Below are 14871 nucleotides of genomic sequence, written 5' to 3'. Positions count from 1 at the left end.
TTATTCTCTAGGGCCCATAGGGTTTTACTTTAATGCAACAAATCAAAAATGCATAAAACCATTAAAGCAGCACGCATAAAACAATATGCTCCAATCATAGAGAAAAATAAATAAACTGATTTTAAAATTGATTTTATAATTGATTTTGCACTGTATACCGCATTCATAAATTGCATTTTGCCAGTGAGATAATATTCTGAGACTCAAATGCAAACAGAAAATGAACAGTGTCATCTAGTGGTTGCTTCATTAAGGACAGCTTTCACTGTGATCTCATAAAAATGAACCAATCGACATTGATCAACTCAATTTACAACTATAAGAAAATAACAACAGCTGTCAGGTTGACATTTTCCTTTGTAGTCTGTTTAAAAATGCCTGAACAGATAGTAAAATCCATTCAAGTTTGCACTGACCTCACTGTGCATAAATTAAGTTTGTGACCCCTGCAAATGACAAATTCCCAACTTAATTAGATTTCAAATTTGTGAAAGCTTTCATTAACATTTGACGAGCACAGCGGACTACCGTCATCCTCCCTTAGCTTTGTTTTTCCTTGCACTCATTTAACCAGAAAGCCTATCAGTATAGTAGCATTGTTTAGACAGCACTGGTAGTTAATCAGTATCACTCTACTTAATACTGTCAGTGTACAGCAGTACCACTGTCAGAAACAAATCCTTACAGAGTGCTGTGTCTGGGGTTTCTCTGATGGCCAAGGATCAATGAGCGATCATGGGTAAATCAATGTGCTCTGGGGCCCTGCGACGGTTCAAAGAAAAAGTGAACTCTATGCCTGTGGTTTGGAACAGAAATCACCTCATTTCAATAATCAGCCAATCAGAAAATCTCTAAATTAGTCTTTAAAGATGCATAAAAAGATGATATATAAATGTATTGGTGGCAATTACTCCAAATGCAAGTTAACGTTGCCATTGAATGAAAAAAAAAAAGAATCTTTGGCTAAAGATACATTTAATTGCTCACTTCTTATTCTGAATGCATTTATTCCAAAAGAAGACGTCAACATTGGTATGCTAGTGATGCAAGATCTCTGATGTGCTCTGTGCACTTTTGTGCCAGGGATTCGTCTTCCCCTTTTGACATAAAAGCGCTCAAAGGTGATCTGTGGAGCTTATAAATTCTCAAGGGAGCTTGTCACCGGCTTTAAAGATTGTCACAATGTTAAAAGTGTTACTAGGAAAGCCATTCTTGAAATGTCAGGAGGCTCTAACATGTCAGAAAAAAACAAAAGCATTTCTTCACATAATATCAAAATGTCATTTTGAACATGAATGAGCAAAAGATGAGTGTAATGGGCTTCACCAATGGCATTCTTGATTTACCCAACTCAAACCTTTTTTTTTAAAGAGACAAAACGATAACAAATATCTGACTGGAGAAATTAACATGTTATTGACTTCAAATGGCTTAAAATGGTCTACAAATGGACTTGTTACTTTTAACCTCTGTGTTCTGGCATTGTGTCACACAAGACATTGGCTTGTTCATGTTCTTGCATGCTAAATTGGATTACCAGAAAGGACATCTGATCATGTTAAAAAATAAGTTAGACTGTGAGGGTCATATGCAGTTGTGATTTCTCTGAACAAACAAAGCACACAGTGACCTTCTTTCTGGGATACACATTTTCTGTTACACAACTTAACAGACACCACAATCTCATCATCCACATTAGCTGCTGTATGTATTAACCTTAACAGAACCGTTTTCCACTTTCTTAGTTCTGGAATAGAACTCTAGAACTCAGAAACTGCGCCCTCTGGTGACTGGGATGTGAATACGGGAACAAACTAGGACCCTAGTTTTTTTGCCTATGATTTAGCAGTTTATACTAGCCCTTACTATATTCAATTCTGTATTTATATTATTGTTTTTCAGGGATGATTTAGTTAACCCTCTTAAAAAACTGCGGTCCTGAAAATGCACCCTCGGGTATTGCAGGAATAATTGGAAAAAAATCTAAACAAAACCCAATGTATACACTTTTTTATTTGATTTTTTTTATTTGATTTTTTTTATTTGATTTTTTATAAATATAACATTTCAAAAGATACAAATGTTTTGGATATAATGCTCCAAAGAATTCATATCAAAGATATTAAAGAAACATTTATTCATCCATTAAAGAGGAAAAAGAAAGAAGAAGAAAAAAATACAGAAAAAGGGTATACGTGTTTAATCAGAATAAAAAAGAGGAATTTAATTATTTGTAAATGTCCATAGTTCTAACCCAAAGTATACCTGACTGCAGCCTATAGAATGGAACAGGGAAACACATGGGGCCGACCCATACCTACTTTCATTTCAACTTTATTTCCAGACTCAGGGTCCATATGGAAAAAGATAAGGAGCAACACACAAATTCAATACAAAACACTTAAAGTCAATTATTCCAATGTATTCTCTGGTTCACACCACACTAGGGTTTGACAACAGCATTATAATACAGTATATCATTCCATGATTCATCCAATCGACAAATAAACGTATACATTGTATTGCTCGTTTGGTGAGGACTGAGTTAATGGACCAATGAACAAATAAATTGGGGGGGGTAGATCTCAAAATAGTCTTGAAAATGTTGGTATTTTGGCTAAAGCACATACAGCCAAATAACATGTTTAAAACTTTTCAATAATCTATTGGTTGATTACCCTCAGCAAATGGGTTAAGAAATGAATTATGAAGTAAATGATTTTATATAAAACCGTTTATTAAAACCGTTTTAATATAAATCACGGAAAACATGTTTAGTAGAAAAGTGCGGATATGTTACTGGTTTTCATATGCTTTGTCTGGTGAATAAATGTGTGTAAATGAAAAAAAATTTGTGTCCTTTCATTTTGGGAAATGTTTATTTTTTATGAATTAATCATTATTTTAAACTGATTCTTTTCAATTAACAATTCGGTTCACAAATCACTTTGAATTATTCCTTTAAATTCAGCTGATCCAGTTGCACTGATTGAATGATTCGGATGGAATGAGTCAAGTCAAAGGACAGCTTTGTATAGTTAGTTTCGGTAGTATGTAAATTAACAATGTCCTTGCGAGTCTGCTAAAAAGTACAAAACACTTTTGACATCTCCAGGGCTTTTGTTAAAACTACAGATCGTACTTCTGCACTTTTGTGTCCCCATCACCAGACAGTTGGATCGAGCAATATGTCTATGTTTCCTGTCAATATAGAGTGGAGTATGTGCCAAATTCCACAATGTGTTACTGCATGTTTCTAGTGTCTACCACAAACTCTAGAAATGCCACAGAAAATTTCAAACAACAACTCAGAGTGGATCTGTAAGACCTCTGTCTGTGCACTTGGACTCAACATAATACTTTTCTCTTGAGAAGACAGAAACACCCGACAAACAAAAGGTCCTTACATTAATTCTCCCTAGAGTGATGCAGCAGGTCTGAAATGTCTCGCAGGCAAGTGTGCTCTAGAAAACAGCGAGGCCTGTTTGTACCAGATAAGGTAATACCTGTAAAGTGTTGTGCAAGGTTCAGGATGCCAGATTGCTCCAGGTGGTCCCAGACCCCCAAAGAGGGATGTGCACATGGCTGTATTAAATGGACACACAATTCATGGGTAAATCAATATGCTCTGGGGCCCTGCAATGCATGGTCCTACAAAAAAATGAGCTCTATCCCTGTTGTTTGGAACAGAAACCACCTAATTTCAATAACCAGCCAATCACGGAATCTCTAAATTAGTCTTTAAAGATGCATAAAAGAGGAATATATAAAGACGTGTATTGGTGCAATTAAGCAAACTGCAAATTAACGTCACCATTGAATGCCTCTCGTCGCTTAAAAACTAAAAAAACTAAAAAAACTTCAGATAACAGATAAGGTAATACATTCCAGGATGGCAAATTTCTCCAGGTGGTCCCAGACCCCCAAAGAGGGATCTGCACACAGCTGTAGTATGGACACACACTATTCAACCGGTCTCACTCTCTCATTCATCACTTTTATTGTATTTAATGATAATAAAAAATTAAATCAAAAAAGGCATGCACTAAAAGGTTTCTAACACATTTATTTGAGAGCTAAATAACTAAACAACTTCTATAATGGCCAAAAAAATCTGTGGTCTATATAAATATGAATGACACTGTGGGCTGGTACCCTCTGGGTAGATTTTATGGAAATTTGATTGCATTATCAGACTGAAATAATATCATCTATCTCTACTGCATAACTGTGATGCAAGGATAATAAATATATGATCAAAATGTGCTGTGTGAGGTCAGAGACAGCATTGCTGCACAACAATGACAACATACAGGCTGTGCAGTGTTGATAAGCTCGTGGGTCTTATGAATAACAAACACTACCCTATACAGATAAAAACATTATTACAAAAGAAAATACAGCCACTGTAAAATATGGTTCAGTGCAAAAAATGGACTGCAATAAAATGTTTGCTTATAATATCATTCTGATTATGAAATACATAGACTCAATTCTGATTCTCCTAAAACTAGAAAGTGAAAGACATTCTGTTTATCTTTTATTTACAAACTACTTGCCAACACAACTAGTGCTCCCTATTTTATCCTGTGATTAAATTCTGGGCCAAGATCTTAATTCATTTGTCAGGGAATTAAGGAAAATCTATTTAATAATCGACTAATAAGGCAAATAATGCTTTAGTCCTTTCTAATGCGAAGCTGGTGCTAAACCATGTCTCAATGGAAAGCTATGAGGTTGTGTTAAAGGAAAGAAAATGCATTTGATTTGTTCTAAAAATAAGCATGATTTCAACACCTTCCAAATGAGGTGTCCTGCCAAACTGTCCTGTCATAGATGTCTGGTGCTGGTCTCCAACTGCTCAAACTCTGGACTTCAAGAATGTCCTCCTCTCGCAGACGACTTTTATGTTTCTCTGCATACGGTGGACTGTAAATACATACAGCATCTTAAAGGGTCAGTTCACCCAAAAATTTAAATTCTGTCATCATTTACTCACCCTTATATCCTTCAAAACCCGTAACTTTTGTTCATCTTCGGAACACAAATGAAGATTTTTTATGAAATCTTAGAGCTTTCTGTCCTTCCATTGACAGTTACGCAACTACCACTGACACTTCAAAAAGTTCATAAAGAGATCGTACAACTAATCCATTTGAATTGAGCGGTTTAGTCAAAATTTTCTAGAGACATAATAGCTTTATATGATGAACAGATTGAATTTATGCTTTTATTCACATAAATATTCATCAACTCACATGTTTGGTTGACGTGCGAGAACCATTGAGGTTCATTCTCATGTTAAACGGCACGTTTAAGCTTCCATAAGAACCAATGAAGTTTGTTATTATGTTCACTGATAAATAAAAGCCTAAATTCAATCTGCTCATAATTTAATATAATAATTCAATTATATTTGGGTGAACTAACCCTTCAAGAAATTCCATACATATTTCTTATCAGCCATTAAAATTGTATTGTGCATTTTTTTATTAAACATATTCAATTTTTCTTATAACAATACTGCTTTTCTATATTAGTGACAAAATAAATAAGATGATTTGTTTTACCTACCTGATGTCTTTTGGTGGGGGCTTTAGGTGAAAAAATGATTTGAATGTGGCAAAAGACCCAGACCTGGAGAAATATATGAATAAACATGTAAGATAGATTCACTAATTTAACTGGTGTTTCCCTTTTTATGAGGTTATGATCTATGCCTGTGCTCTTACTTTGAAGTTTTGTCCCTTTGCTCTTGTCTTCCAGATGTTTCTTGTTAATTATTCTTGTTAAATCATTAGGTCCTTATATATTTATAGCCCTTGGCTTTGTCCGAAATCGCATACTCTCTTAAGTGGGTACTTATTTTGAATAAGTAATTACTTAACAACTTCTAAAAAAGTATGTTCAACATAGTATGAATGTGTGTATTATGAATGTAATCCATGTACAATCTTCGCCATGTTGTCATTATCAAATGATCTACCAGCGTCAATTGCATCGCTTCACTGCCATTCATAAATCCTCTCCAGTGGCCTCATGGCATTTAAAGTGTCCAGTGTATGCACACTTTACAATCCTGCTGGAAGTAGTAGATCATCCGGGTACTTTTTGACAACTCTTTTATGAGTACTGTGAATTCAGACATACTTATTTTGTCACATACTGTTTTTCGCCTACTATAGGGAAGTATGCGATTTCTGATGCAGCCCTTGTCTTTGGATATGTTCCAATTGCCCTATAGTGTGCTGTATGGTATATGCGCACAAGTGAGAGTCCAAATTGTAGGGTGTGTGCCTGTTCAGTTTTGTGTGGAACTTTGAGATGTTGATACATCCCTTCCCAGGAGGTGGAAATTGTTTAATGTCCATTAATTTGCATGAATACATGGCAACTGTCTCATCTTTTTGGTCTATCTTTCTGCATCTACAGTAAGCATGTTGGTCCTTACCCAAAAGTGGTCCTGCGTAGTGTAGATTCATATTTGTGAAAGTCAGGGCTGTACTCAGGAACTAGAAATGGCCTGACCTTTGTTAATGGGTAGATGCTGCATTTGTCTGTGAAAAAAAAAAAAAGAGATGGATTATTAAAGTTCCGAATGTCTCTCAGGCTACAAATGTTTCAAACTATGTATATTAGAAAAATAAATACAAATGACCCAAGATCTAAATCAACATGGGGCGCACTGATGTACATATTACTAAATACAATTTCTCTATATAAATGGTTAGGAACAGCAGCAGTGAGTAACATTATTAGCATTGATAATGTTGCTCTTACCCTGCTTTTTCCTCCCTATGGATGATTCCAGGGAATTTTCTGAAATGCATCTCATGCTTCTCGTATGATTAATGCCATCCATATAACATCTCTTTCCAGTGTGATAGGTCTTGGGCTGTCCAAAGTTTGGATAAAAGCTCCACTCGGATTCTGACATCATATTAGCCTCTAAATAGATGATCATGCCGATAAATAATTTAATCTAACAACAAAAAGTGTCTTAGATGTTCCACAGATTACTCTAATGAAAACATAGGAAAGTTTCCATGTTAAACTGCCACCACTTGAGATCTTAACTTGAACAGATTTCTGCTGATTAAAGCCTTACTCACGTGGGAAGGATCTCATCAGTTTCCTTTCATCTGGAAACTTTATATCTTTGATGTGTGGAAATGGGGCATCACTGTATCGAGGTTCAGGTATCCAGCGCAAATGGGATTTCCAGTCAAGATCACATCTAAAACCATTGGCACATTAATGTAGTGTAGAAGAAAAACTCCTAAGCATATGAATAGGATACATACAGACATTCTGTTTGACTTGAACATTTGAAATACTGACAATAGCCAAAGGCAGATCACAAGTGTATCCCAATTAGCTGTAAGCAAGAGACTCTTGTGTGTCCCAGTCAAAATTTCAGTTTAATTTACAATTCTGATTAAACAATAAAACATTGACACTTTGCATCCACTGCTTCAAATAGCTACTAAGGGGAAAACCGAAAAAGGTGTCATTCACAAGTAACTTCAGCTGTAGTAACATACACTTTAATACTTTATGGGAAAGAAATTGATGTATGAAATACTCAGTAAGAACAGGCTCAATGTGTCTAATGTGAGGCTTGAAGTCCTGCTCTTTTCCAAAACTCCAGAATGAATCACCGACGTTGGTGTGTTTCTTCATATCAGTGTATGACTGTGACATTTCACTGTAATTGACAAAAGAAACAAAATCACAAAGGGAATGACCTGTTAGACGGTAGGCCTACTTTTTGAACTTATGTTTGTGTTGTAATTAAAAAGTGTATATTTAAAAATACACTACATTTTCAGAAATTGTGCCAGTTACAGCAGCCTAATTAATTATTTACACAAATTGACATAAATTATATTGCTCAGAGTCATGTGATTTTAACATGTCTGCCACCATGGCGACCTGCTCCTGGAGTCTTCATCTGTATAGCCTACATCTTCTTGAGGGGTACCGTACAACTTTTTAATGAGGAAAATAGTTCAATGAAGTTAAGCGTTACTTCCTCTTATTGTGAGCAAAATGTTGCAATGGGAGTCATTTTAAAAATACTTTCTCTCACTTGCGCCCACCTCAAAGCGACAAGCCTACTATAAATAGTTAGTAAGCTAAATAAATTTACCAATATTAGGCTATGTATTTCTTCTGGATACCTTACCTCCTGTCCATTATATGCAAATGTTCCGTTTATATGGAGTGAGGATCTTTGTATCGAGGATTGAAGGCTGTAGATTAAACAACTGAAATAATCCGTTGCCCGGAGAACATAAACAAAACTGCCAATACCAGTTTACCCGGTTTGTAAGTTATACAATATGCACTGTAAATCGATCGTGTATTTATCTGTTAAGTTATTCACTTACTTACTGATATATATTATTTATTAATATGGTAATTCTGTCGATCGATTTGTTTAGTTACATCACAAAATTTAAAATCAGGATTTGAATTTTTCTGACTTTATCGTGTCGAAACGCAAGATGGCGCAAGAAAATAATTTATATTTTACTTGAGGTAGTTAGGCTACTAAATACTAAATAGCCTTCACTATAAAGCATGTTAAATCCTCTACTAAAATAGAAAAATATATATATAATATATTTATTTTTTAAAATGCTAAATGTATAATAGGCCTATAGGCCTAATAGTTTTTTTTAAGGAAGGAGACTAGGCTACTGATGAAAATGACTGAGGAGTCACTTTAGTAGGCCATATGCACTGATTCTTGAGTAGGGTTATGGAACAAAACAGGCAAATTGGTGGGGAAAGTTTATGTATAAAATATAATTATCCTAAGCGAGTGGTGTTTCTAAACTCAGTGACGTTGAAATATTTAAAATGGACTGTCAGGATGTGGACTGACTTTGATATTAACTCGTTTTATAAATATCTGACGGTGTTATTTATAGCAGAGAAACCTTATTAAAGAGGAATATTTTTAAAATGAACCTCTTCCTTCTGTCAGGACATAACTTATTCTTTAAAATATATAGCCAATATAATGTATAGCCTATATCAATGAAGCGTAGCCTTGAGTTATGGCGTGACAGCTGGTTTTAGGCGTAGTGATTGTTAATGCCAAAATTGTGATGTAATGTAATGGGAGGCTACATTATATTTAATTTAATCTAATTAATTTCAATTTAATTTATTTATTTTAAATTAATTTAATTCAAATTAATTTAAATTTAATCTAATTAATTAAAAGTGTAAATGTGGCTGTTTAAAGTAGGCAAGTAACGTGGGAAATGCTTTTGACCCAGTGTATGATTATGAGAGAGAGAGAGAGAGAGAGAGAGAGAGAGAGAGAGAGAGAGAGAGAGAGAGAGAGAGAGAGAGAGAGAGAGAGAGAGCTCTTTAAATCCACCTGTTAGCCAGCATATTCTTGCGCCTTCAGTTTAGGAAGGTGAACTGATCGCCAGGACGTCAGTGCATTAACTCAAATTTCTGCATTTCCCAAGTCCTCACCGCACAAAATCTCCATCTTTAATGGACTATCACTGCCGACGACACCATATGGGAAAATATTAATGCACAATTTGCTTAACCTTCCACAAATGCCTTGATCTCGCAGGGACTTCGCTACACCGCTGCAACTCGCGCAATATCGACGCACCACTGGACTTTTTGTTATTATTAGTATTATTCATTCGTGAATATGGCAAAGCGATCGCAGTGAACTGTAGCCGAGGTTTGCAACACATTGTTGCAAATATTTTGATGAAGAACATGATGCTCTCCCTCTCGCGTGCCCCGTAACTGCTTCCATTCATTCAGTCCAGTTTGGCGCTGAGCACCGTCTTCTCTCCTGGAGATTTTCCTTACAGTTTCCTCTCAATTATGTTCACTTTCGCTGCCTTTTGCTATATGCTTTCTCTTGTCCTCTGTGCTTCTCTCATCTTCTTCGCGATCTGGCATGTAAGTGTTTGCATCTTTGACGTGCTTTGTGAAAATATATTGCTGCAGGATGGCATGCATGTGTTAGAGCAGGGGTTGCTGATGCATCAGACAAAACTGTCCATCACCTGATCAAAGCATCCTTGGCATTAGGAATGTCTCCTACATGTCTTACATCACCAAACTATGTGATCATTTGGGTGTACATTGATTGTGAATTTCAGACTTGGATGACAACATTGGCGCACATCCTGGCTTGGTGGCTGCAGCTTGTGTCAGGGAAGTCTTTTGCACACCTTTCGTGGGTATTCCCACCGCTCCAATGACCAAAGCACTTTTGTGGGTTGTTTCAGATCCTTTTTATCCGTTCAGATTACATTTCAGGAGCTGCATACCTGTGTTAAACCCCCTTAGTTCAACTGTGCAAGCCAGCAGTTTGTGCCTGACCTGTTTTGATGTTGCACTGTCCTTTATGTCTGTGCACTTTATGCAAGGTGTAACACTTTTTTTTTTTTTTTTTTGAGGAAAACTGCATCAAAGCACTCGCTCACATTCACAGCACCGCAAGACTGCTCTAGATTTGGGTCAGCACAGTCGTTTGCCCTAGGCTTGCTTTTGCATAGCAACAGACAATATAGCCCCAAGGGTTAAATAAGGGGTAATTATGAGCACATCACATTTGACCCAGACCTTTTAGTCAAACATCATTAAACTCAATCTATTTCCAATATTCCTAAAAGTGTCCTTCATGTTTTCTAAAAAAAGTTCCTTTTATTTGTCAGTTATTGCAAGAGGAAGGCAGGAATGCCGTCCTCAGCGGTTTCAGCTTTTGAATCTTTAATAGACTTAATTCGATCGGCTCACAATGGGAAAATCCTGACACGTCGATCCCCTTTCACATCTGCAAATTGAATGCATTTCACACTTTGGGTTCTGATTGTTGGTGTTCAACATAGTGTACAGTTTGTTTTGATGCAGTTTTTGTGTTGAATGCACTGAATATATGCATATTCTTTTAAGCCATGTTGGAATGGAGGATGTCACTCAGACATCAGAGAGAGCAGCTCCTGATTTAAAAAGAACCTGCTATAATAAAGTCATGGTTGTTGACTTCCTGGACATTAAGACATTATTTCTATGGTTGCAGCAAACACAATAAGTAAAAAAAAAACATTATCATACTTAAGGGTTTTCTAGTTTAAGGGGTTTGTTGCAACCGGACCCATGAACATCAGTTGGTCCTTCAGCCAACATCCTGAAGGTGTTGTAAGTGATGTTTTTAAAAAAAATAATACACATACATTCTTATTTATACATACATTTATCAATTGTTAATGGCTGATGGCACCACACAAACACACACACAATCCCAAGAGACTATCCTGAGCTGTGAAAAGCAGCAGACAGGCACAATAGCCTATGAAAGTACATTTCACGCTTTTAAGAGCCCTCTACAAAGGCACTGGCAATACATCTACTATTATTTGTGATTTATTTATTGCTTGCAAAAAGTTTTATTTGATTAGATTGCCCTATTGTTCAAAAGTTTTAGGTCAGTAAAAAATTTGTTTTAAAAGAAATTAATGCATTAATACATTGTGACATTAAAGACATTTATGTCATGCATTTTCTTTAAAGCTCCTTTGAAACGATGTGTATTGTGAAAAGCGCTATACAAATAAATGTAAACTTAATTTAATTTAATTATAATGTTTCAATACATTTCTATTTCAAATAAATACTGTTCTTTTGAACTTTCTATTATTCAAAGGATTTTAAAAAGGGAATCATGTTTCCCACAAAAAAATATTAGGCAGCAATATTGATAATAAGAAATGATTCTTATGTCCACCAAATCAGTATAATATAATGATTTCTGAAGGATTATGTGACACTGAAGACTGGATTAATGACTGCTGAAAATGTAGCTTTGCCACCACAGGAATTATTTAAAATATTAAACAGAAAATATATTAAAACAGAAAAAAGTTATTTTAAATTGTAATCATATTCACAATATGGTTTTTACTGTATTTTTATTCAAATGAATGCAGCCTTGGTGACCAAGAAATGTCTCTTAAAAACTTTTGAACGTCCCCAAACTTTTGAACAGTAGTGTGTACATGGCTACTTTTGTATGGCCATCAAAGGAGAGGCTCTTTGTCCCCAAAATGGTATAGTTAAAGCAGGGGTTAATGGGGCCAACCTATTAGAGAAACTATACAATCAGAAAATGCTTTCTGCCTTTTATGTTTTTGCGTTTGGTGACTTCAGGTTGTCTGACAAGAGAAAGAAGGGCTGAATCCAAAATCGCCCCCTAAACCCTGGCCTCAATTAATATTCCCTAATGTTAGTCCACTAATACAGTTCACTTGAAGGAGTGAATGAAACATAGGCTGTACACTCATTATTGCGGTGCAATGTGGGATAGAATGAGTGCACTCGATAACGTCCACTATGGTATGGACAGCACTACAGATGGCTGTCCCCTCAAATAATGCCCTATTTGAGGGTATAGGGGGCGATTTCGTATTCAGCCAAGTGGTGTGGTTTAAAGATCAAAAAAGAATTCAGGGATGGATGTGCAACATCAGTTCTGGATTGCCGCTGTCCTGTAGAGTTTAGCTCCAACCCTGATTAAAAAAAAATTCACCTGCCTTAGTAATCCTGAATACATTAGCCTCTTTCACACAGCAATCCCGGTAAATTACTGTAAAATTATCAGAATTACTTTACCGGTAAATACACAAATATGCTGTTCACATAAGCAACGGCGTTCTGGCTTTTTACTGGTAGAGTTCACACATAAGCACCAAAATACCAGTAAATTCTGTGAAGTCAGTCATTGGAAATGATCTTTAAACACCACGCCGTTGTCTTTATTCGCCCGCCTGAGGAGAACGTTTTAGTTTCACTGTCTGTTCAATTTGACAATTTTTTGACTTCTGATATACAGGCATAAGTGATGATCAAACAGAACGTGATATTGCTCTTAAAAAATACGCGCATAATAGTAGTTATCCAACTGAGCTGCAATGCTGATGAATGGAAAAGAAGGCTGGGTCTCGAGTGCGACACGTTGAAAAAGCTGGCTCAAAGAAATCTTCTTACTTGAGCGTGTTCTGGCTCGTACGGGCTTATGCCGATAATCTTCATTCTGCATTTACACAGCGCATCATACCAATAATTTACTGGTAATGTTAATGTTACTTCCCTTACTGGTAAATTGCCAGAACTTATATAGGCCTACCAGTATTTTTGAAAAGGTCCTGTTCACACATTATCATTTACCGTTAATTTACCAGTAAAGACTGAATCTGTGAAAGGGGCTATTGATTAGTTTGTTCAGGTATGTTTGATTGGAGCTAAACTCTCCAGGACCGACATTGCCCATCCCTGTCTACTTTTCTAGTAAAACTAAACACTCTTTTTAGCACCACTCATTTCATTTGAAAAATGTCACCAAATAGAATTGCCTAATAAATGCATTTTTTTCAAACACAGCTAAGTCTATCTTTCGTAATCTTAACTAAGATTAGGAGCAAAGCAAAATCTGTCTGTTGTCCTTTTCAAAGAAATCCTGTTTAACCGTCTAAAGGGAATCCTAATCTGCATATTTCCCCTTGTGTGTTATTCTACATCTGAGGGGAAATGATCCCCACATTAGCTTAACTAACTCAGAGAGTCAAAAGCTCCCTCAGCAGATGTTTCGAGTACACTTTCACAGCCAGTGGAAACCAACACATTAGTGCCCACAAAACGCCTGCCAAAGATGCACAGTTTAGAACAGTATTTAACAGATTATCTGTGAGTGCAGTGGTGCGTTCATCTGTGAAGGGTTGAATGTATTATTGAGATTTATAGTGGCCGTCCTAATTGTGGCAAGTTTAATGCAGTAATCCTGCAAACTACTACGACAAGCTCTTGTTCAACATCGAAGGACACCTTTATTATGCAACAAAGTGAACTGCACCCTAATGTTCTAGTGTCCTAATGTTAACAAAAGTAAAAGTAAAATAAAAACGCATTTTCTGAAGCAACCATGCAATTTTAGCTTGTTTCTACAAGTCTTTGAGCTCTTTTACTGTGACTTGTGATTCATGATATGAATCGCTTGTACCTGAATGCTCTCTATCGCTGTACCAGGGAAGCTACCAAGCAAATTTACTACATCAGAAATGCCATACATATGGAGCTAGTTATGTGATACAAACATCAAATAGTATTCGTTTACAAATCTGTGGTAAAAGATGCACTATGGTAAAAGTGTTTTGAGGTTATAACATTGTGTTGTACAAGGAACCACGCAAAAATAAGGGTTTATTAATAGATGATCTGCCCCTGTAATCATAATTTGTGTGAAAAAGAATATACGTTTTTGGTGTTTTATTGCCACTAATTTTAGCTGGAATTTGCAGTGAATTTTATACATAGGTATGTTTTTGGAGTTTTGCAAAAAATATATGTGAGGCACGTTTCCAATGAGCCTATGTTGGTTTTGTCAGTTACTGTAGCTTACGTGAGTTAGTATTAAGGAAGGTCTCTAACCCCAAACCATGAGTAATACCACTAAGAGGATCTGTAAAGTTAAAGTTAATACTAACACAATTCTGGAAATAATAGGTATTGGGTCAGTGTTAGAGAATGAGGTGATGGATGAGGTCAAGCATGATAACATTTGTAGAGAGTACAGCAGGCAATCCAGCAACAATCTATAATTTCTCACAGCCTGATTCCATTTTACTCACCGCAGCACAATGTGTTATAATCATGGACAAATGTGAGAGTGTTTATGAGGAAATCATTTCTAATTATTTAAAAAATCTACACTGAAGCAGGTCACTGAGCAAAAATTACCATTCTGTCACATAAGTATGTTTCTATACAGTACAGTTCTGCAGTCAGTTTAGCTCTTTTCAGTAATGTAATCCCCAAATGGGTATA

The 14871-nt window shown here is 36.0% G+C and overlaps 2 protein-coding genes across 3 annotated transcripts in view; one reads left to right on the top strand and one right to left on the bottom strand.

Annotated features, from left to right (window-relative positions):
• Window positions 1-4062: 4062 nt before the first annotated feature.
• Window positions 4063-8370, bottom strand: spats1 (spermatogenesis associated serine rich 1). Its single transcript, XM_082148319.1, has 7 exons — window positions 8189-8370; window positions 7586-7708; window positions 7113-7237; window positions 6781-6948; window positions 6452-6557; window positions 5575-5637; window positions 4063-4929 (listed from the first exon to the last, which is right to left on the bottom strand). Exons 1-7 carry the CDS (start codon window positions 8197-8199, stop codon window positions 4791-4793), a joined length of 735 nt encoding a protein of 244 aa, XP_082004445.1. The 5' UTR covers window positions 8200-8370; the 3' UTR covers window positions 4063-4790.
• A 1067-nt stretch (window positions 8371-9437) lies between these two features.
• The window catches only part of cnih3 (cornichon family AMPA receptor auxiliary protein 3), a 29073-nt gene continuing 23639 nt past the window's right edge, over window positions 9438-14871 (top strand). For both annotated transcript variants that reach the window (XM_082148335.1, XM_082148334.1), the window contains exon 1: window positions 9438-9948. In XM_082148335.1, the coding sequence (XP_082004461.1) occupies window positions 9871-9948 (78 nt within the window). In that variant the 5' untranslated portion in view covers window positions 9438-9870. The remainder of the gene's footprint in view (window positions 9949-14871) is intronic.

The sequence above is a fragment of the Leuciscus leuciscus genome, assembly GCF_965113295.1.
Source record: "Leuciscus leuciscus genome assembly, chromosome: 19".
Taxonomy (NCBI): Eukaryota; Metazoa; Chordata; class Actinopteri; order Cypriniformes; family Leuciscidae; genus Leuciscus; species Leuciscus leuciscus.
Note: the sequence above shows the minus strand (reverse complement) of the source record. Positions and strands in the feature narration are given on the sequence as shown.